The sequence below is a fragment of the Rhyacophila brunnea genome, unplaced genomic scaffold (genome assembly GCF_057557595.1).
Source record: "Rhyacophila brunnea isolate RB1 unplaced genomic scaffold, BYU_Rbru_1.0 scaffold_18, whole genome shotgun sequence".
In the NCBI taxonomy this organism is placed as follows: Eukaryota; Metazoa; Arthropoda; class Insecta; order Trichoptera; family Rhyacophilidae; genus Rhyacophila; species Rhyacophila brunnea.
In genome coordinates this window covers 13310230-13331805 of record NW_028232837.1, presented here as the reverse complement: position 1 = coordinate 13331805, position 21576 = coordinate 13310230, and the positions used below count along the sequence as shown (strand labels likewise).

At 31.0% G+C, this 21576-nt stretch overlaps 2 protein-coding genes across 4 annotated transcripts in view; both read right to left on the bottom strand.

Annotated features, from left to right (window-relative positions):
* The window catches only part of LOC147073229 (CUB domain-containing protein 2-like), a 314685-nt gene that overhangs the window by 62638 nt on the left and 230471 nt on the right, over window positions 1-21576 (bottom strand). Inside the window, exon 1 of one of the 3 annotated variants that reach the window (XM_085945569.1) lies at window positions 442-478. The exons of the other annotated variants lie outside the window; for them this stretch is intronic. The gene's annotated coding sequence lies outside the window, so the exon portion shown is untranslated. Of the gene's footprint in view, window positions 1-441; window positions 479-21576 lie in introns of those variants that run through there. 3 annotated transcript variants of the gene reach the window in all.
* Window positions 454-615, bottom strand: LOC147073230 (uncharacterized). The gene has a single exon (XM_085945584.1). The coding sequence runs from the start codon at window positions 556-558 to the stop codon at window positions 454-456; it is 105 nt and encodes a 34-aa protein (XP_085801710.1). The 5' UTR covers window positions 559-615.

Sequence of the window (21576 nt, the reverse complement as noted above, 5' to 3'; positions counted from 1 at the left end):
GGAATCGAATATTCAAGAGCTTGATAGTTGTAATGTTCTTCGAAAATGGATCGTCAGTCAGAGAAGAAGACGTGACGTGACTGCGGGTTACAATTATTATTAATGTTTCAGTATTATAAAAAAAAAAACTAAATCACTGTCACTATTTCAAGACTAGTATTTTATTTATAATAGTAAAATTATTCTTTCTAGTTAGATATAAGAAAACTTTATTTTGGACGGGTCAAAGTGGTTTTTCGTGTATATCGAAAATTGTAGATTAAGAAAAAACTCAAAAGGGATGGAATACAATCCACAAACATACTGCCCGGGTACAAATAAATATTTTATCATGAAGTCACATTGAAACTGGGTATATGTGTTAGTAATTATTGAACACAGAGTTTTCACAGTTCGATCCAAACTGTTAACATCCAAACAAAAATAAACCGTACAACTTACAGGGGCGTCCGATTAGGTGGACGGTTTCGGCTCCCCCATCGATTGGCCCACAACTATGATGAGCACGATGAAAACGACCAGCAGTACCAGGATGCAGCATATGGCGACGGCCACCATGTCAGCGTGCGCGCCCACTGCGACCTGTTCCCGTCCACGGCTGACCCGCCTGCTGCTCGGTACTTCTTGCACGGCCCACACTCTTCTTACCAACAAATAAACTACAGCCGCTCACTTTTTATGCGCGCCTAATACTTTTTTACACTCAAAATTTTTAAAAATTCCGCTGTAAATACAATTTATTTATTATCACAGAATGATGATTATTTTATACGTTCCTGATACTTTTTGCTGTACACTGAAATTGATTGGCACAAATTAAATTACTAACTATATTATTTGTGATTTATGTACAAAAATCACCACCTGTTTTTTATGTTCGCCTGATACTTTTTTCGACACAATAAGTCAAGATTTCGCAACGATAAAGTGCATTAATTATTAACTATCACAGATTATACACCCGTTGTATTACTGTTTTCCTGGTATGTTTTTTTCACAAAGGATGCAGAGTTTCCGCTCGAATTTAAATAAATTCACTTGTGATATATAATAAAAATAATCACGATCTCTCCCTATGTGCGCCTGGTATTTTTTTTTGTAAACAATATCGGTTTCGTCACGTAAAATAAAATCCGATTATTTATAAATCAATATGTGCTCCAGTATCTTTGCACTGCTTGATTGACGCAAGTACCAAATATGTTATTTATCTACAATGTCTTTTTATAGGCGCCTAATACTTTTTATTCACAAAATACCTACAATCCAGCGTTGTTATTAGAACTCAAATAACAATTATCACAGAGTTTATAACAAACACTCTCTTTTATATATTTTCCTGATTTTTTTGTTCAGAGTTAATCCGGAGTTATTGCTACTTAAATCCTATTTAGCACTGGTAATTATCACCTTTTCAGTTTTTACAGCGTTTTGTTTATTTTATGCATAAAATTACTTTTTCCTTTTTATACACACTTGGTTTTTATTATTGTTAATTCGCAAAAAAATATCATGAGCAAGCACCACTGTTTTTTTTGTGTTTTATACAATTGCGATACTATTAGATAAAATTCGATCTCTTTTATAAAGACAAAACTTTAATTAAATCAATCGATTTTTAAAGAATTTAACTTTAACCAAATTTATAGTTTATATTGTTTTATTGAGTGTTTTATCTTCTATAAATTAAGTGAATTTCTTCAATATATATTAAATTCCTAGTACAATTTAAATCAATATATTATTTACTTATTAAGAGGAACTGTTTTTATCTTATCTTTTCATATATTATGTTTTAATTGTTTTTGTAAACAATATTGGTTTATTGAAGTACTATTCGTATATTTAAATGGAGCTAGATTAAATGTTAGCACTAAATTGCAGCTGTATATTCACTGTGAGAAAAAAGCTTACACAAAAGCCAAAAGCTTGCTTTCACCACACGAAGAATAGTTCGAGTTATAAAAGTTCAGACGAAACTATGTTATAAACTCCTATATCTTTTATTTTGCTCAATTTCAAACGATCCCTTGAGGTATTATTTCGATACACTTCGTTGAGTTCCGTTGAAAATTTATCGATAGAAGATAATATATCAGGCTAAGACTTGAACTAGCCTCACGTGTGGTTTTATTACTCGTTACACTGCTTTCAATTTGAGCTTTAACGAAAGCCAACGCAGAATCAATGATAACTGGCTGTGTTTACGACGTATAACAGGCTTACAGATAAAGCTTTCGACGAGCACAGTAAGCACGCTTCAATGACAAAGTATTATTTGTTTGTTGTTGAGCTTATTAAGCTGTGTGGCAAATATGCACAAAGCTTTTTTCGTGAATTCGCACTTTTATGTGTACTTTTTTTAATCTTTTGTTTATTTCAAAGCATGTAATATTTAATATTTAAACTTTCGTTTAACAAACACAGATGGGACAAAAAAATAACGAAGCTAATGATTTATTATTAGTAGTACGTCAAACACGTTCGGGTAATATTTTCTCTGAGGCACTCTGTATCAATCTTCTCCGTTTAATCGTTAGCCAATAACTCACTTTTGTCAACAATGATAAATTTTCAAATAAATATAATATTTTTTATTAATAACTTAACACTTTTTAAATATTTTAGAATATCTGAAAAACACTAAAACATTGATACGAATAGTTGTTAGATATTTGGTTATTGCACAGTTGTTTACGTGAATAATCATATTCCATAATAGAAACTGGTAAAATTGTTCAAAGTGTTTATAATCTTACCTAACCTACTAACCGAAGCATGTGATAGCCGGTATTACATGAGCAACAGTTTTATTTTAAAGTTGGAAGCCCACGGTTGTTGTACTTGATGAATGTACAAATAATTCGTGTCCAATTCTAAAACGAATAATTAATGTCCTGTTTTTGTTATTTTTGAGTTATTAATTCCACCTAGTAGATACTCATGTATATGTATATGACAATTAATCCATAATAATAATAAAAGTCGCGGGAAAATGATGTTTTGAATCCCAAATCCATATAAAATCATATTTCGTCTCATTTGATTTTGACATTGATTTTTCTGAATTATCACTAACATTATTTTCAAAAAATTAGTATTTTCAATTTTTAAATCTTAATTCATTTTTTTTTTTTTTTTTTTACATATTGTGGACATTACAAATTATAAGTTTAAGACGTTCACAACATGACATTTAGAAACAAAGAAATATTATTAAAACAGTATTATGTAATACTATAATTATGCAATATTAAGTTATTCTACAGTATAAATGTGTAAATACAAAAAATATGAAGTATATAGGTACAAGGAAGTACACCGGATGAGTAAAGCAGACCCTATTTTAAGAATTTATAAAATAACGTCCACCTATACTCATTCTCACGTGGATGGAATATATCAACATCCGAAGCAATTTGGTTGAACAGAGTTATTGCCCTCCCAATTGGCATCACCAATGGCAGGTTAGTACTGCTCCTCGGGAGAACAAACAACTGATGCTCCCGATTTCTAAGATAGTTATCAGGGACACACAAGTCAATATTACCAAGAATGGCAGAGTTATCATTCACACCACGTATTAGTCGAAAAAAATACGTGGCCAAATATTGATCTCTTCTAGCACCTATTATAATATATACAGTGGCGAAGGGTGGAGGTAGGCTGTTAAGATCAGCCATAAATAGTGCACATTAAACTTTGTCAGTCATACGTATTTGTTTTCATTGAAATACGACTACAATTTACAGGTGGTCATGGTTGGTTTTCAAAATTCAATTAAACCCTATGAAACCAAGCCATACTAAATAATAGTCAAAAAATACTTGTCTATCTATAAAATATCTAAAACTATTCCATTAAATCATACATAACTTTAGATTTTTTATAGATAGAATAATATGTTTTATCTATGAGTATTATATTTTGGTTTGGGAAGGCTTAATGAATTTAAACAAATGAACCAACAATATGTAACAGTATGCAGCAACGAAAATAAATAAGTATGAATGAAAAAGTGTGCACATTTTTTTCGTATCGCCCAAAGTATATCAAAACTATTACGGATTGATTTAGGCAGAGTTTATTTGATATTTAAAAACTAACCAACACCATCTGTAAAATTGTCGTATTGGTTCAATAAAAATAAATACGTATGACTAACAAATATCAATGTGTACTGTGTATGGCGGATCTAAACAGCCTACCTCCACCCTTTGCTACTGTTATATAATATATATATATATTGCAACATCTAAATATCGAAAATTATATTATGAATTATTTACAACATTATTAAATATTTTACCAGAGTCGCGGTTGAATAGGTAAATCAAAAGATACAAAGGTGTCGACCGCAGACTATTCTGAGTGGATGATTTCACCAAAATTTATTCCAGCCCTATACGCATTATCGTAAAATATTTATTGGAAAATATCATTTTATGACTTAATCTTTAGTCGAAAAGATACTATTTATGCATTGCGTCATAAACGTAGTATATAAGATGGAAAATATTATACAATTAAATACTTAGGAAAGTTCAAATGGTTTGACAATGTCGGTTTAATATGTTATCTTCTGATATCAAATCTTTGTAATGTTATATTAGTATTACTAATAAAATAACCTCTTATATTCCAATATAATATACTAATAATACAATTGAAGTGTTTTTACGAGATAAGCCTGAACCAGTAGCGAAGGTTGGAGGTAGGCTGTTAAGATCTGCCATAAAAAGTGCACATTAAACTTTGTTAGTCATACATATTTGTTTTTATTGAACTAAGACTGTAATAATTTACAGATGGTGTTGGTTTTTAAAAATCAATTAAGCCCTGCATATGCCAAACCATAATAGTTTTGGTATACGAGGACGATACGACAAAATTGTGCACACTTTTTCATTCATACTTATTTGTTTTCGTTTGATTGAAAATATATTATATTACACAGATTCATTATAAAAATCATTAAGCCCTGCCTAACCCAAACTATAATAGATAAAAAATATTATTTTATCTATAAAATATGATTTAAGTGCATAATTTTAGATATTTTATAGATAGACGAGTATTTTTTTTACTCTTACCTATTATGGCATGGTTTTCACAGGATTTAATTAAAATTTAAAAACAAACCAACACCATCTGTAAATTGTAGTCTTATTTCAATGAAAATAAATACGTATGACTTACAAAGTTTAGTATGCACTATTTATGGCGGATCTTAACAGCCTACCTCCACTCTTAGCTACTGGCCCAAAGTATAGTGTTTAATCCTAGATGTATATGTTTTTTATAATATATAATATTTTTGGTACATTATAAGACTTTCTCGAGAAATAAAAATCACGAAACTTTTGAAAAAATCTTGAGAAACGATAAAAATCTTTTCTTATTAAGTAGGTACTTTTATCTCGAAAAAATTCGGTCGCAAACTCTAACCACAGCTATCCTGCATATTTATTATATACGCCGTTTTTTTTTTTTTTGAAATAACTGCTACCACTCTAGTAGGATCATAAAATTTTATGTTATAAACACAACACTCGTAAAAAATGCAAGCTATAAAAACAGACAAATTATTGCGTGATGTTATTATGCGAAACCGTACTGGGTCATTATTATGATTCAGCTTTACAAGTTGCTTTACGGGCCCTGTGATCTGTTTGAGAGTTTTTGAATTAAAGTGTTAAGTTGCAAAAGCCGCTACAACTGGGTTCATGTTAATTTGTTAAAAACACTTAGTGAAAGGTACAGGGTGATTACATGGAAAAATAATCTTTTTCATATTATAACATACCAGTGCCGAAGGGTAGAGATAGACTATTAAGATTCGATATAAATAGTGCACACTAAACTTTGTCAGTCATTCTTATTTGTTTTCATTGAATTAACGTTAGAATTTGCAGATGGTGCTGGTTAGTTTTTAAAATTTGATTAAACCCTGCTTAATCCAAGTCATAGTAGATAATAGTCAAAATATATCCGTTTATCTAAAATTATGCCATTAAATCATACAGATAGAAGAATATGTTTTATCGGTTATGGTTTGGTTTAGGAAGAGCTTAATGAATTTCGAAAGACTAACTAACGCCATTTGTAATATTTATTCTTAATTCAACGAAAACAAATAGGTAAGCATGACTGAAAAGGTGTGCACTATTTTTTTCGGATCACTCGTAACACACCTAAACTATTATGGGTTGGTTTAAGTATGGTTTAACTGAATTTTAAAAACTAACCGTAACATTTGAAAATTGTATTCTTAGTTCAATGACAACAAATAAGTATGACTGACAAAGTTTAGTGTGCACTACTTATGTCGAATTTTAACAGCCTACCTCCACCTTTCGCTACTGATAGATTCTCTCAAGCATAAAATAGCTATCATAAAATAATAAACAATCATGGATGTATCCATTAGATTTTTCAACCCCTGGTCTAAGATATAAACTATCACAATATGTGTGTCTTTTTATGATTAAAATACTATTCCCCATATTTTCCTATTTTTCTTCATCTTCAATTATTGTTACCCACTGAAATGTGACACTTTTTTGAAGTTGTTTTGGTACGTGACTAGAATATACTGTAATATTACATCGTAAAAGCGAGATATATTTTCTTTAAAAACAGCATCAACAAAATTTGGGTGTTCATATTGTAATGTATTCAAATAGCGTTTCTTTACAAAAAATGGGATAAATTTAATAACCTTTAAAATTTCTGACAAAAGTATTGGCTCAGATCGAGTTGCCAAGTCTGGACAGCCCGGACAAAATCCGGTGTTATGGAAAGTCTAATTTATGAGATACGGTCTAGTAAAATCAAACAAGTAAAATAGTGAGTTTTCCTGAAGTGTAATTTTTGACTATAAAAGAAAATTACCATGCAAATTAAGTTTTGTATAAGAAATTTTACATTGGTATTTATATACAATGCAATCTAAAAGCAGCGGAGGTTTTTCACTTTGACCGCTTTCCGCCAGAGGCACTTATTAGTTTGCCGGCCTGGTCATCTTCTCTTTATGACAGATTGCCGAAATGTCAAGCCGTCTAATATCACAATTCTCCATTATCAATTGTGTTCTACCCCTTCAAAATGTATGTAAATTCTAATTTAAGTATTAAATTTATTGTGATTGTTGTTTAATATAGGTTATTCATATAAGGTTTGTAAAATACATCGGCAGTTCTGTTTACATTCAATATGATATTATTATATTACATATATACTATATATATATATATATATATATATATATATATATATATATATATATATATATATATAAGAATAAATCGTTTTAATATTGCTACTATAATGGTTACTGATAAATTGGTAATGTTATTACCACGTTATATGTTATTTTATTGTTTAAGTGTTAACTCTAACTGTCATAATAAGAGTCTATAGACTATATATATAAAAAATAAAACACATTAATGCAATGCATTTCCACTAAGAATTGACAGTTAACAATATAAAAGTAAATAAACAACAATGTGTTGAGGGCCGATATACTTGAATGGTTTGTAGCGCCAGGTTAAGAAAGTAATTATTTAGTAAATGCAATGTACATTTTCACAATTCAATTACATATAAAGTTATATAAAAAATATATAACAAGATAGTTAAACGGTGTGCTTGCAGACGAAAATCACTTTATCTTCTAATTTTAAACTTTCAAAATTTGCCGCTAACACAGTAATTGATAAAGCTCTGAGAATCACAAATTTATTTGGTAATCTAATTAATTTATTTTACAATATATTTTTCAAAAGTGTTGTATTAATATTGCGTAGCTGGTTTCAAAACTCAACGCTCTGTCTCGAGCCAAGCCGAAAAGTAAGCAATTTCAAGTTTTCCCCTATAATCTTCGCCTTCCTGTACGTAATCCAAATTTGATTAATAATTGGGTTGAATTTCATTAGGCCCAAGGCCACGTTCAAGTGATAAAGCAATATGGAATGTAAACAACGCAGTTTATTGAAGTTAATGCGAGTCCTCTGTGTTAAATTTGTCATTTACATATTCAAATGGATGAATGTCATGTTATTGTCGTCACCCTACCCTATAAATGGCGGTTGAGTAAATATGACTAACTGTCAGTCAAGAGAATTGAAACCGATAGAGATATAGGTACAGCAACATTCCAGAATTTTGTCCTCTTAAAGATTTTACTAAGTACTCTATCGTTCCTGAAAAATTGACCGCAGACTAAAAACAATGCTATACTGTCCCAGAATTTTTTAGACATATTTTGTTTATTTATTTTGTGGGTCTTAGATTATTCGAATTGACAATCATTTAATTGGCTATTAATTCAAAGTATACACACATTTAAAGAGACACTCCAATCCGTATTATCTATAGAATACATAAAAGTCAAAAGCAGGAGAATATCTAAATTTATTTTTGCAAAGAATTATTGTCATTTATTTGGTGAGTCATATATTGGTAATCAAGGGGTACTAAACAAGAACAGGGCTACCCAAAAATCCGATAAGAACTCATCAAGCTTGGCGTTTGCCTTCATTCAGCAGTGGATCTCCAGCAGTGATTCCCAAAGTGGGGCGTAATCTTGAAAATCATTAGAAGACGAAGCATAGCACAAGGATCGCACTAATTTTCTTTCGAGTTGCACATGTTACGTAATATATATATATTTACTTGTGAAAGTTAAATTAAAAATAGTATTACCTATGTGCATTTTATATTTAAAGCAATTCATTTTTTTCAGAATTAGGTAGGTAGGTAGGTTTGCTGGGGAGGGGGGGGCATGAAGATTTTTGGAGCGTTGAAGTGGGGCTTGGCAGAAATAAGGTTGGGAAAAACTGATCTAGAGATTGCAACACTGAATGAAAATACCAATACCGGTATTTGACTATTTCCTAGTGAATACCTGTAAAATAATTGAAAAAAAAAAACAGAAGTATATACCAATATATTGATTAATATTTTATAATTGTGTCATTGCTGGTCATTAAGGACGATGAAGGACCACGGAGGTAAAACAGTTATGTTAGGCTTTTTGTGTTAATTAATACATGTTGTTTAAACTTTCAATACCAAATATATCGGTATTGTCTGTTTTTTTTTAAACCGGTATTTTGCTATCGAAAAATACTGGGATAACGGTATTGCAGTCCCTAAGTGGATCGACTTCCGTTGGTGATAGTAATAATATTCTCGTATTGAAATTTTAAATTACACGCCTTAGGCATAATATACGTAGGCAATATTTATTCAAAGCACTGCATATTATATTTTAGGTCATTGGTTTTACAACCCCGTCAAAGTGCGTATGTAACGATCAAAACAATTCATTAAAAATGAAAATCATTAAACATGCCACGGAAAAAGGCGAAGAATGCATTGAGAGAAAATGTTTGTTCTTTTACCTGGCTAGTTACGGATGTTTTACTACTTACTACCTATAGTGAGAGACGAGAAAAAAACTTACAAATAAAATTTATATTATTCACTATATCCATTCGAAGTAAATGTGAAAAAATCGTGTGGTGTCCATTTTCAACTGTAAAACTATTTTAAACAACGAACTATCTAACTGTAAATTATATATTGATACTTTACCCCATATTTACCCCAATGGGGGGGCTAAACAATCAGAAAGTTTATATGCTAATAAAAACTTTTACTAATTGATTTTAATCATTCAATATTGAATATACATAAGGTTTAAGAATGCTAGATAAAAAAAATATAATTTTGAAACACCTCAGTAATATAAAAAGTTGAACCGACTCAGACTCGACTTTCCATCTCTAAGCAAACGATCTGTCTATTGTTCTTACGAATTATATCGTATAACTACGTTTTAACTGAGGTACTTCAAATTACACAAATCAAGAGACATTGTGATCAATTAAGGTAAATGACATTACTATCTTAATTTCTGCTGGATAAAGGCCTCTCCTGGCTTCTTCCTGATAGTTCTTCGCTGCCACATACTTCCAACGAAATTGATAATTGTGGCATACATCAGATGATCTTCTATTCTTTATAATAATTTGTTATATACCTAAACGAGAATTAACTGTATGTTATGTCAGTGTGCATTTACAATTGTTAATATGGTAGTGCTAGTTATTTATTATTTTCATATTCAATGCGCTAACCTGTTTGCAATAAATGAAGATTTTCGATTGCACACTTCTTCAAATTATTACTATTTATTTCAATGTCCAACAATCATCATTTTCTACAAACAGTTTATCTTATTGCATTCGAAGTGTGACTAATAGTTGGCACTACCATAAAAGTTTAAAGTTTTGTATTACGGCCTGACTATAGTGGGCATTAGGTTAGTATGCATTATGTCAGAAAATGCCGAAAGGCGAAACTCAGGTTACAAGAAATGACTCAAATGGAATAATCAATTACAATATATTGTTTGATTAATCAATTGTAATTAAATAAAATACAATTTTTTAGCATTTATTCCACTTTTTAATTAAATTTTTGTACCGGTTCAAGGGGACATTATCAAGAAAAGGACGAAACCGGTACAAAAATTTAATTAATAAGTGGAATAAGTACTAAAAAAGTTGTGTTTTATTTAATTACAATTAATTTAATTATTAATCAAGTAATATAATGTAGTTCCACCATGAATTGACAGTTAACACTATAAAAGAAATTAGAATATAAATTAAATTTGTCACAATGAAACTTCTCTTATACTTACATAAAATTGTCAGGAACAATCTTAAATAGCGTTTTTAAGTGTTATTTATGGACTTAAGATGCGCTGAGTCTCGAGTACCTACAGATATAATTCAAATAGTCAGCGGAACCATGAAAGTCCGAAGAGCCGCAATCCGAAAGACGTGGACCCCCTTTCGATTTGACGTTTCTCGAACATGGCGTCGCGCGAAGTGGCGTCATATTGATTTTATGGCGGGAAAACGGAGTGTGACGTCACGTGACCGGGACGCTGGGGCTGGGGGGAGTGGGCGTAACGCTACGCGAGACCCGCTGGACCGGTGTCAAATCTCATCAAAAAAATATATATCACTTATATTCGCGCCCTCGGACACTCTTTCGCCATAAACGGTAGCGAAATTTGTATACCTTAATTGAATCTATTTTTTTACATTCGCCCTCACTTATGCGACGTGCTATAAATGATTATTTATTAAGTTTACAACATAATCATCATGATACATGTATCGTAATATATAAAAAGGTTATACTATAACAAGACGGTACTTGAAGTAATAGAATTAAAACGCTTGATGTCAAAGAATTTGGATTAAGTACCTACCTAAAGAGACAAGTCCTTTATACTATGTATTTCGAATTTGAAATTTGAATGCATTTTTCAAAAGAACGAAGCATGGTTAACACAATCGCTGCGTAACTTTTAATTACTTTTTAATTACCGTATTTAAATAACATGTTAATTGGATCGATCGGCCGCTTAACGGGGACACGGCAGCCGTGTCATCCGCGTCGAATGAGTTAAGGGGGGACATGCTCGTCGAAGGTCAAAATTGAGTTTTTATTGTATTTTAAAACCATGATCCTGGACACTCCTTAAACGTTGTAGATGATCTATTTATATAATTTTGAAGCCTTATTATCCTTTATAGTTATTTTAAACATTTGATGACTGCATGAAGTATTTTTGTTACATAAAATAGTATTCTTTTAAACCTCTCGCTCTAATGTTTTAGAATATAGTCATATTTCGGTACATAACTGTGCAGTGGTGTTAAAATTTTTTACATTTATTAATTTTTAAACGCATTTATAAAACCATTAGCATAATTTATTACGAGATAATTTTTGTAAAATATTCACGATAAAAAAATATTTTGATAATCTCTGTGAACCCAAATTTGACAAGAATTAGGCATTTTATTATTCAAAAAATCGGCAAGATTAACAGATTTGAAGATGATTCTAAAGATATTTATTATAACCTATGTCTTTGACCATTCAAGTGTGATAAACATCTTATGAATAATGATTGCTTTATAATAATTATTGACCTAAGAATAAGGTAGTGTTTTTTTGAAATACGCCATTTCTTTTGTCATTCCCCAGTGGTTAAGCTACAACATACGGCCGTAGCCATAAATTGACAAATTATAATTGAAGTAGGGAGTAAAATGATATTGACGCGCGTGTTTGAACATGTACCGTTTAAAAAAAAAATTAAAAAAAAATCGGTTAGGTACATGTTCAAACACGCGCGTTAACATAATTTTACTCCCTACTTTAATTATAGTTTGTCATTTTATGGCTACGGCCGTATGTTGTAGCTTAACCACTAGGGAATGACAAAAGAAATGGCGTATTTCAAAAAAACACTACCTTATTCTTAGGTCAATAATTATTATAAAGCAATCATTATTTATAAGATTTTTATCACACTTGAATGGTCAAAGACATAGTTTATAATAAGTTTCTTTAGAATCATCTTCAAATGTGTTAATCTTGCCGATTTTTTGAATAATAAAATGCCTAATTCTTGTCAAATTTGGGTTCACAGAGATTATCAAAATAATTTTTTATCGTGAATATTTTACAAAAATTATCTCGTAATAAATTATACTAATGGTTTTATAAATGCGTTTAAAAATTAATAAATGTAAAAAATTTTAACACCACTGCACAGTTATGTACCGAAATATGACTATATTCTAAAACATTAGAGCGAGAGGTTTAAAAGAATACTATTTTATGTATCAAAAATACTTCATGCAGTCATCAAATGTTTAAAATAACTATAAAGGATAATAAGGCTTCAAAATTATATAAATAGATTATCTACAACGTTTAAGGAGTGTCCAGGATCATGGTTTGAAAATACAATAAAAACTCAATTTTGACCTTCGACGAGCATGTCCCCCCTTAAGTTAGTAAATTGTACAGCTGATATCAATATCACCAAGTTGGCATTTCCCTTTTTCCTGACGCAAACAATGGTTGCCACTTTTTGATATGCATTGTTTTTATGTTAAACAATTTTAGAAGATTAATTTCTTTTATTTTGTTAACTGTCAATTCATGGTGGAGCTGCATTGTATTGTTGTTTAATTTAAAAAACGCATTTTTTATAGTACTTATTTCACTTTTAATCAATAAATTAGGATCGGTTTCGTTCACCGAAACCAGACGAAACCGGTCCTAATTTATTGATTAAAAGTGGAATAAGTACTACAAAAAAAATCATTTTATTAAATTAAACAACAATTAGAGAATTAACTAAATAAGTGCTGTATCACTGTTTATTTCTTTATCACGACAAATTGTTTTTTCACACACCATATTATGATTGGATTGATCTCTTAAAATGAACCTGAAGGTTTTCTTAAATATCTTTTCGCTTTTGAAACGATTTTAGTGTGATAGTGCTGATACCAAGATCAAAATTAATATTTTGATATTTGGCGTGTTAAAAGTGACATGATGGCTTTTAATAAATGCCAGTCATTCATCCAGAGACTGCAAATAAACGAGACTGATCGACAACATGTCTGAGACGCATTCTGTAGTTTTTTGTATATATTTTTCGGTGAGACTGGTGGGTTTGGGTAGTCTCCAGGGAAGGCGGAACATAGAAAGAGGCAGCCTTTACTCTGCCCTGAGAGAATCAGAGGATCGAGATGGGGTGGACAGTTTTTGTCACTCAAAAGATGACAGAAGATGACAGATTTAGCAGTTTGGATTTTTAGAAAAGAATTCATATTTTTTTAATTTGTTTTTGGGTTAATTAAAATACTGTGGTATTTTTTTTTATTCCACGTTTCCAATTTCCAAGTCTTTAATTTTTTTTAATTCCAAGTTTCCAAGTCCAATTAAGTGACTGTGACTTGATAGCAGATTAATTTGTATATTTTATGGTTCAATTTATGTATATATTAATATAAACAGAATTCTAGAATGTAGGTCAAGAGTTGCCTATTAAAATTGATTGTAAAGTTAATGAATATGCACAGTCATTAACTCTACAATCAAAACTGTAGCCAATATCGAATCATGTAGAAATACGAAAATCTGCATATATAAAAGTAGAACAAAAACGTGTATTGGTATACGGAAACCAATATATATAATATAATATAAATATATTGATTATACTATTTTCGAATGGTTCAGAAATAACTTTTGGTATTGTAAGTAATTCATAATATTCTAAGATTATAGTATCGTATAACTCGGTAATTTTACGGTGGCGAGGGTGGAGGTAGACTTTAGAGATCCGACGTAAATAGTGCACACTAAACTTTCTCTGTAATAATTATTTGTTTTCATTGAACTAAGAATACAAATTACAGACGATATTAGTTAGTTTTTAAAATTCAATTAAACCATGCTTATACCAAACTATAATAGTAGAGGCAGGCTGTAGAGATTTGATAAAAATAATGCACAATTTGTCAGTCATACGTATTTGTTTCCATTGCATTAAGAATATAAATTGCAGATGGTTTTTAAAATTCAATTAAATTCTGCCTAAACCAAATCATAGAAATACATTTTTTCTTCTATATATAAAGTATCTAAAATCATGTATGATTTAATGGAATAATTTTATACATAACAATATTTTTTTACGGTTGTCTATTATGGTTTTCTTTAATTTAATTTAATTTTAAAAACTAATCAATACTATCTGAAATTTATATTATTAGTTAAATGAAAACAAATAAGTATGACTGAAAAAGTTTAGTATGCACTTGATACTTATGTCGGATCTACAAAACCTACCTTTACCCTTTGCCACTGGTCATTTATCTACCCACACAGCGGTAGGGATAAAAATGATAGGCATATACAAATATTTAGAGGCAAAACCTTTAGCATTGATACACCATTACGTAGGTAGTGAAAATCGTGCACAATTCCTACAGAACTAAGGCATTTATGTAAAATTATATTATTTTGGCACGATATTCCCCAGTAATGGGAAATGGATGCAGTCTCAACGATATGCTCAGTGATTTGAGTTTCTCCAGAGAACAGCAAATTAATGTAATAATAAGTATTGTGCAGTGTACAAAATGTTCAAACTATTGATAATATACTAGCTGAGCCAGCTGGCTCTCGCCAGTTTGTCTCGCTAGGTCTTGTAGACAGCTTAGCGTCCTAATGACATGACGTTGGATTTTAATAAAATTATGAAGTATGCATAGACGGCACCGTTTGACATATCACTGATTTGTCACTTTTACAATTTGCAAGTCATTACTGTCGATATAAATTTGGCGTCATATGCATAGTATATTCTCGATTTTTGCCTTCAGAATGTCATCTGATACCATCCCAGGCTGCTAGACCTAGCAGCATAGCTGACAATTTGATTGCGATTCAATATAATGTAAATATTAATCTCGCGCGTATCCCTTTGAGGTAATAGAAGAAGGTTAGCCATATAAAAAAATTAGTTTAAACTCTTAAGTTAATTTGTTTCATTGTCTAAAAAATGCTTGTAATATATTAATATTGTTAACAATCTGAGACTATTTTCAAAGTGTGACTTTTTAGATTGCATTAAAACGATGCCATACATTAAATCTATTATTTTATCTCTTTCTACAGGTAGAAATTACATACACGCATATATTATTTATATATAAAAATGAATTTTAGAGAGAAGGTGGATATAAAACGCCGACCAATTTGAAACCAAAAGCAACGTGTCAGCTTATGCTCCAATTAATCAAGCGAAGGCTGTTCGCCGGCTTCACATTTTTCATTTCTAGTTCTCAGAAATAAATTACTACATATTTTAGATAAACTTTGGTGGTTGGACGGTGTCAAAGAGAATGCTAGAGCGAACGGTGTAGGTACTAGAGAACACTGGCTCAAAATAGGGAGAGATGTTGGAAGATATTGAAAGATGCTAGAATCAGCCATGGATTGTTAAGAGTGTACATAAGTGAAACGGCAAATAATTTTCAACAGTATGTGGGACGTGATTTCGGCCGCGTTGCCAGTCGAAGAACGATAGTCGACCTGTTTGCACGTCAATTTGTTTTGTGATGGCGTCGGAGGAATATATTCTTAAATCGTGTAAGACTAAATACGTTCCGCATGTACTTGAAAAAGAAAACATGTCAATGAATATACTATTATTATTACGAATATAATAATAAACATAACATTAAAAGGACGCATGTTGAATTTTTATGACAAATTATATTTCGTTCGGCTCGCGTCATTTGCACTCGTCTAGTCACGATCTTTTTAGACCATGCCTCAGCTGAAGTATAGCCTTAAGCTACTGATAGTGATATGGTAACGATACTTTAGATGAGGGGTTACCAACATTATTTTCATCAGGAGCATATTTACAGCCAAAAACAGAATGGCGAGCACATTTTTTTTAATGAAACTTACGTCATAATTTAGACAGAGAATACTACATATACATTTTTTGACAACTAAATATTAGTTCCATTTCTAAACAATTCCTGCGCATCTATTCTATACACAAGGTTGCCATCGGCGGCTATCGAGGGTAGTTTATCATATTTATGTATTGAGGCGGTTAATTTTTACAATAAGTTAATCTTCTGAACTGTCAAAAAGTGCTATGTTTAACAACACCTCTCTTGGCTGTGTTAACTTTTAGAACGAGATAGACAGTTTTTACAGCTTAGACTAGGGGTAGTCAACCTTTTTATACCTACCGCCCACTTTTGTATCTCTGTTAATAGTAAAATTTTCTAAACGCCCACCGGTTCCACAGTAATGGTGATTTATAAAGTAGGAAAGTAACTTTACTTTATAAAATGTATAAAGCAGAGTTACAGCAAGTTAAAACATATAATAATAATTATTTACCACACACTTTTACTTTACACTTTCGTAACGTGAACTAATCTTATGCGAGGGCGATAAAAATAAGTAATATATTTTCTGAAATTTAAATTGTCACTGGGAATTTTATGAAAACATAATAAAAATGTATTTAAAACCCCTACCGCCCACCATGAAAGCTGGAACGCCCACTAGTGGGCGGTAGGGACCAAGTTGACTACCTCTGGCTTAGACGACTAACTTGTTGTAACAATTATAATACCTTAACACATAAATATGATAAACCACCCTCTATAGCCGCCGATAGCAGCCTTGTGTATAGAATAGACGCGTTGGTCAATAACCTAGTATCAATGAAGAATTTAAAACATTATTACATAATATAATGAAGCAGGTAATTAGAAATATGTAATTATGGTTTTTTAATAATTGAAATATCTATAAACGTCACATGACAAAAAAATGTGTAATACAGAAAAGAATGACGACTTAATTAGTAGAATCTTTGAAATTGGATTTCTTTGATAAATTTTTCATATTTAGGAATATATGTAGATATTCCTATTCGTAAATAATCATTTTTGTATGTTGACAACCTTCACAGAACAGATTAATAAATATAATTCAGAAAATCTATACCTTAATACACTAGATTTTGAAGCAGGGTTTTGAATGTGTGAGTGTCCTACGAAAATGAAACAAACATTATAGACATGCAATAATGTGTATTGCAACCTTCAAATATACAAAAATTGAATGAGAGTCGGTGCATAAACCGAGAGCAGCTATCAAAATGAAGGACAAACGTATTCTTGATACGTGTTTAAGTTTATCCCATATTTTTTCACACTCGAGATCGGTTGCCTGTTACTACACGCCCGGTAGTTATTTCAATTTCCATTAATTCTGTGTTCCCTGGTTGACAATAATGATTCACACAAAATAGTTCAGCAAAAGCATAATTTTATCTTATAAACCCCACTTTTTAGTAAGTGATATTTTTTTTAATTCACCAGGTTGCTTGTGCAAACATGCATAAACAATAAATTTAATATATTCAACCAACCAACACAAAATTCGATTGAAATTATTTTTATTAATCGATTTAAAATATTATAAGATTTTTTTTAAATATATAAAATGCAAAAACGACTCCGTGGGAGCACGCAAAAGTGTTGGGAATCCATGGTTTAGTTTAGAGTGTACAAGTTATTAGTACAATATTGTGACTTGAATAAAAAACCGTTTAATTAAAAATACCTTAGATGTTAAATAATGACTTATCGTAACATGTGATCAGAAAATAATAATTATTGTAGTGTTTTACTATAAGTATATATTATATTTATAAATTTGACGTTAGTTATTTTAAGCATTTTAGTACGTAGAATTAAATAATTGAGACCGACGGAAAAATTAACAACTAACATCGCGTGAGAGAGATCGTGCGATAATGCCACGATCAAAGGTGAGATGGAAATATACTCCTAACCCTTACCTGTCAACCTCATAAGCTGACGCTAGGTTTCATTTGACATGATGTTTTAGAGCGCGATGCAGAAACATACTTAAGTGCATAAGTCCCTATTCTCTAAGAGCGAAACGCAGAAACATTTGTCGTAACTAAAATTTCCTTAGCAGAAAACACTATACAGAAACATTATCCTTAGTTAAGATCATTAAAAATTCTCTTTCCTATTAGGTAAATTATTTTATAATTCTTAAACGATGACAAAAATATGACAACTGCATTTTATAAATGCAATAACTATAAATACATATTAATATTAAATTATAAAACTCTTATGTTTCCGTTATAAGTCATTATACGTGATTCCACAGGCACCACAAGATATTTTTTTTAACATGATAACACTAGCGTCAAGTGTCATTCTATCATCTGGCATCTTGTATTTCTGCGGGCTGGCGTATAAAAGTAAAATATTATTCTGCAAGTACATGCCAAACGAATTAACACTATCAATATCCCTATTGTGATACATTGTTAAATGAATTTGAGTGTATGGACTGTTTTATAGACATGCGAATTTATTTTGACAGCAGCTGTCAGTGGTAAATGGTAATACAGAAGGGGGCGTGTTCATAACAAAAGTAGTCTATGGTTAAGGATTCCTTAACTCTATACTCAGGATTGTCTATAGTTAAGTTATGCTTTTCGGCGACTTATCTCTTAGATTGTGCATGCCGCTCTAAGCGTCTAAGCTATGAGGTGAATAGCGGTTACTTATATTGCATCGCATACATACAGTATCTATACATAATAAATAATATATCATAATATAGCAGATATTAAATCTACAGAAAAAAGGCAGTGGCCCAGAACGAAAGCATTAAATCGAAACTACGGTCAAAACACGCCTTACTAAGTCAAGATAAATCAGTACTTATGTCTTGATGGTGTTTATTGCCAAGTTAATCCAGATGGTTCTGTATCGCGTTCGTTTTTTTCTCTTTTTAATACTATTACAGGCCTAGAGGCCCAATGACAATAGTGCAGTTTAACAATAGTGTATTTAGTAATATAAGCGAAACAATCACAAACACACAGGCTTTGAGAAAATCTTATATCTTATACATATTTTGAGTCCTCACAGGGGTCGAACCCGGAGCTCCCGGGTGAAAGGCTAGCACCTTGCGCACTGCATCACAAGATCTATACTTACCTAATTTCTCAATTTCCTGGACTTTTGACTGATAATAAATTTTTATTCTTAGCAGATGTCAAGACGTTTGTTATTTTGGAAAAAAAAGTTTCCTAGTTAACATACCTAATTATTCTTTATCATGAAAAACACGAAAATAGACTAGTATTTCCCAAAGTGAGCGTTTTTCGAAGACTATTCAGGAGACTACTAATATTATTGCAAAAAATCAAATAATAAAAATTATTTCCAACAATAATATATTCCAGTACTAATAATAGAGACTTTATGGACTTACTGGAACCGTAGACACTATTGAATAGGTAATGTATGTATTAAACCTTCGCGACAATAAAAGTTAGAACGCATCTAATTTCGTAAAATTACGTATGCATGGTTAAACTGTCAACACAATTAATACTAAGTACATTCATTCTATTTTAATCTTGATAGTAGTAGAATCGATGTTAAATCTATGTACATGTGGGTAAAGCCCCAATTACAACAGATCGTAAAAAATAATTTAACATTTTTTTAAATTTAGAAGCCTGAAATGCGAACGAAACTTCTGCGCAGTTTCGTTTTCAAAAACATTACTTTGAAATCAAATACATGACAGATCAACAAAACAAATGAAAATAACACTGCTGTCATTCGTAGTACGCACTGAAAAGTATGTATGGTTCCTTAAAATAATGGGGAGCATTATGCAAAGCACGAAAAAAATATTGGAAGGTTTTAGAAACTGTTCCTAAATTATATATTATGTCAGTATAAAGTTCCTTATAATTAACAAGAACTTAAATATTATTTTGTATATATGTACTTGAATGATCTTTCTACCTAAATATTATATAAAATGCTGTAGCCATGTTGGTGAGTACTTGTTTCAGACATAAATATTTGAAATGCTTACATGAATAATAAATAAATGCCTGAAAAAAAACAGATAAGTTTTGTCGAATTGAATTAAGAGTTGCGTGACTAAGACGTTGACCCACACGAGGCCACGAACGCCCCTGGCTTTATTTTGAGATTACCTACTAGAACTACTAGAAAGTAACTATATATGTACATTATACTTTAATAATATAAATATATTACTAATTTAAATAAAACGCAATTTTATAGTACTAATTTCAGTTTTATTAAATATTAAACAGAACCGGTTTTGTCCTTCTCATAGGTATATTGTTGCTTAGTAGGGGGTAAACTGATGTATGAATTTCGTGATACAATAGTTTATTAAAATATTAGCAAGTGCAAGTACGTTATAAAAAGAAATTTGTAGAGATCCTGACACCGATTAGTAATCAAGGTTAAATTAATACTTTGATTTAAAACACAAAAGCCGACTACCAAATAACAAAATTAAGAATGCGAATTTCGTTGCAATTGTATAGGAGATACGTAGCTTAGCGGATGGCGCACATGTACACGAATCCCAGGGTACGTGGGTTTGAATCCGGCTGGATTATTTTCAAAAAGATTTTTTCTAGTGGTTTCTCACATTCTATATGATCAAATTATAGGTATTTATTTGCAGGTGGCCATTAGATATAATTAGCATGTTATTTAAATGTGGTAATTAAATATTAATTAAAAGGGTGAATAATTGTTTTTCTAAAGTGAATGCGCTGTTTATTAATAAATAAATACATTATAATTTTGTTGAAAATAAGTGAAGCATTATACCTAACAACTAAAAGCTTTTGTTTATAGATTAAAACCAATCACTTAGTCAAAACACGTATAGAATAAACGAGAAATAATATTGCAAAAGATTTTTTCCACGAAAATACAACCCACGAATAAGTATGACTATTTTCCAAAGCCGTAAAATAACCCGCCAAAGCTCGCAGAAAAAGCTCAAAATGTGACCTTTGACATAAATATGAGTTGGCTAAGCCGGCATCGAAGCCTCAATCAAAGTCAAGTAGACGCGGCGTATCCCAAAACATGATCGCCGTTTCAAATCAATAAGAAGGAGCTTTTATATCCTTTTGTGGTAAAAGATCAATTTTCAAGAAGGGTAAAATATATCGAAAGCTCTTCGCGAGTGGATATTGTATACAGTTTCGAGTACGATATAATATGCAGGTGTTTT